The following is a 1,619-nucleotide window of genomic DNA, read 5'->3' as shown; positions in this document are numbered from 1 at the left end:
TCGCGCCTACCCGCCCCGCCGCCCGGGACGCAGTGCCGTGATTGCACCTGTAGGCGGCCTCGGAGCCGCTCTGGGTGGCCGGAGCCCAGCCTGGGAGAGACTGTCTCCCCGCCGTCGCCCAGCAGCACAACTGGGCTTCTCTGGGGGTAGCAGTGGAAACCAATGCTATTTTCTACCTTGAGGCGAGCCTCGCAATTAACAGCGACACTCTAGGTCACAACCAAGGTCAAAGGAAACCTGCCCAACGCCTCTATCAGCCCGTTTCTGGGGGGACCTGCTGCTGTGTTGGAGGGGATCTCTTTAGGGAAAAGATCGATTTCCCCTGAAAGGTGCACCAAGTTAGACCTCTATATGGGGTACGTTCTACGGGAAAGCGTGACTATTTAGGAGCCGGATCATGGCTCAAACCCTCAGAAGCTGTTGACCACGATGGGCTGCAAGGGTCAAGGGAAAATATTTTCCAAGCTCCTGTGTCAAAAGAGAATAAAAAGATAGCTAATTGTGGTTGTTTGTGGGTGGGTCGATACGGACAGTATTTTCAGTACTTGCTCTCATCAGGCTAGAGAATAAAACAAGGCAGCTAACTGACCTCTTTACACTGGTTCAGGATCACCAAGGATGGTTTAGGAATACTGGCATTTTAACAGCCTAAGACGGAGAAGACAATGGCACCCCACTCCAGTACTCCTGCCTGGAAAATCCCATGGACGGGGGAGCCTGGTAGGCTGCAGTCCATGGGGTCGCTGAGGGTCGGACACGACTGACCGACTTCACTTTCATTTTTCACTTTCATGCATTGGAGAAGGAAATGGCAACCCACTCCAGTGTTCTTGCCTGGAGAATCCCAGGGCGGGGAGCCTGGTGGGCTGCCATCTATGGGATCACACAGAGTCGGGCACAACTGAAGTGACTTAGCAGCAGCAGCAACAACAGCCTAAGAGAGACAGCTTTTTAATGGTAACATGTCCCATCTTGATGGTCATTGGTGAGAGAACTAGTCCATATTTTGGAAAGGACATTTCCAAGAGCAGAATCATAAGCAGTAGCACCCGGGGTGTTTTGCCGTAATGTACCCCAGTCCTAGCTCCCCCCAATTATCCTAAATACAAGGCGTCCATCTTTCATACGTAATCACATCTAGACTTTTCTCACCAACATTTCCATACAAACCAATCTCTCCCACCTCCTATCTGCCCCCTTCTTACCTCTGCCCCCAAATTTTCCATAATTGGGGTGCTAAGTAATGGTTTAAAAGCAAAATGTTGGTATTGGAAAAAATTCACAAAGGCTAGTAAGGTCTTAAAATGCTCACTCCTTGCTGTTCCCCACGTCTGAACCCGTTTTGTTTCTGTGCCCCTGTGACCTCTTCCACACACCCCTCAGGAAGGAGTCAAGCCGTTAGCTGAAGAGTTTAGATCCAGCCACCCAACTTAACTGAGAGGACTGCCTGAGACGCCAGATGCCTTCAGGTGGGAATATGATGTGCACATAAGCTGAGGTTAGCTCCAGGCCACAGGTGAGGTTAGCCCCTTGAATAATAACATGGATTTCTGAGGGATGGAAACTGATTTACCCTACCCAAAATGAGTGACTGAACTGAACTGAAATGTCAAGTCACA

At 50.2% G+C, this 1,619-nt stretch overlaps 1 protein-coding gene across 1 annotated transcript in view; it reads right to left on the bottom strand.

Moving 5' to 3' along the window:
• The window catches only part of JAG1 (jagged 1), a 46,942-nt gene extending 45,716 nt beyond the window's left edge, over positions 1-1,226 (bottom strand). Inside the window, exons 1-2 of the mRNA XM_010834234.1 lie at positions 1,206-1,226; positions 37-209 (exon numbers count right to left, since the gene is read on the bottom strand). Of these exons, the coding sequence (XP_010832536.1) occupies positions 37-209; positions 1,206-1,226 (194 nt within the window). The remainder of the gene's footprint in view (positions 1-36; positions 210-1,205) is intronic.
• Positions 1,227-1,619: the final 393 nt, after the last annotated feature.

This window comes from Bison bison, unplaced genomic scaffold, assembly GCF_000754665.1.
Source record: "Bison bison bison isolate TAMUID 2011002044 unplaced genomic scaffold, Bison_UMD1.0 scf7180017864030, whole genome shotgun sequence".
NCBI classification, from domain to species: Eukaryota; Metazoa; Chordata; class Mammalia; order Artiodactyla; family Bovidae; genus Bison; species Bison bison.
Note: the sequence above shows the minus strand (reverse complement) of the source record. Positions and strands in the feature narration are given on the sequence as shown.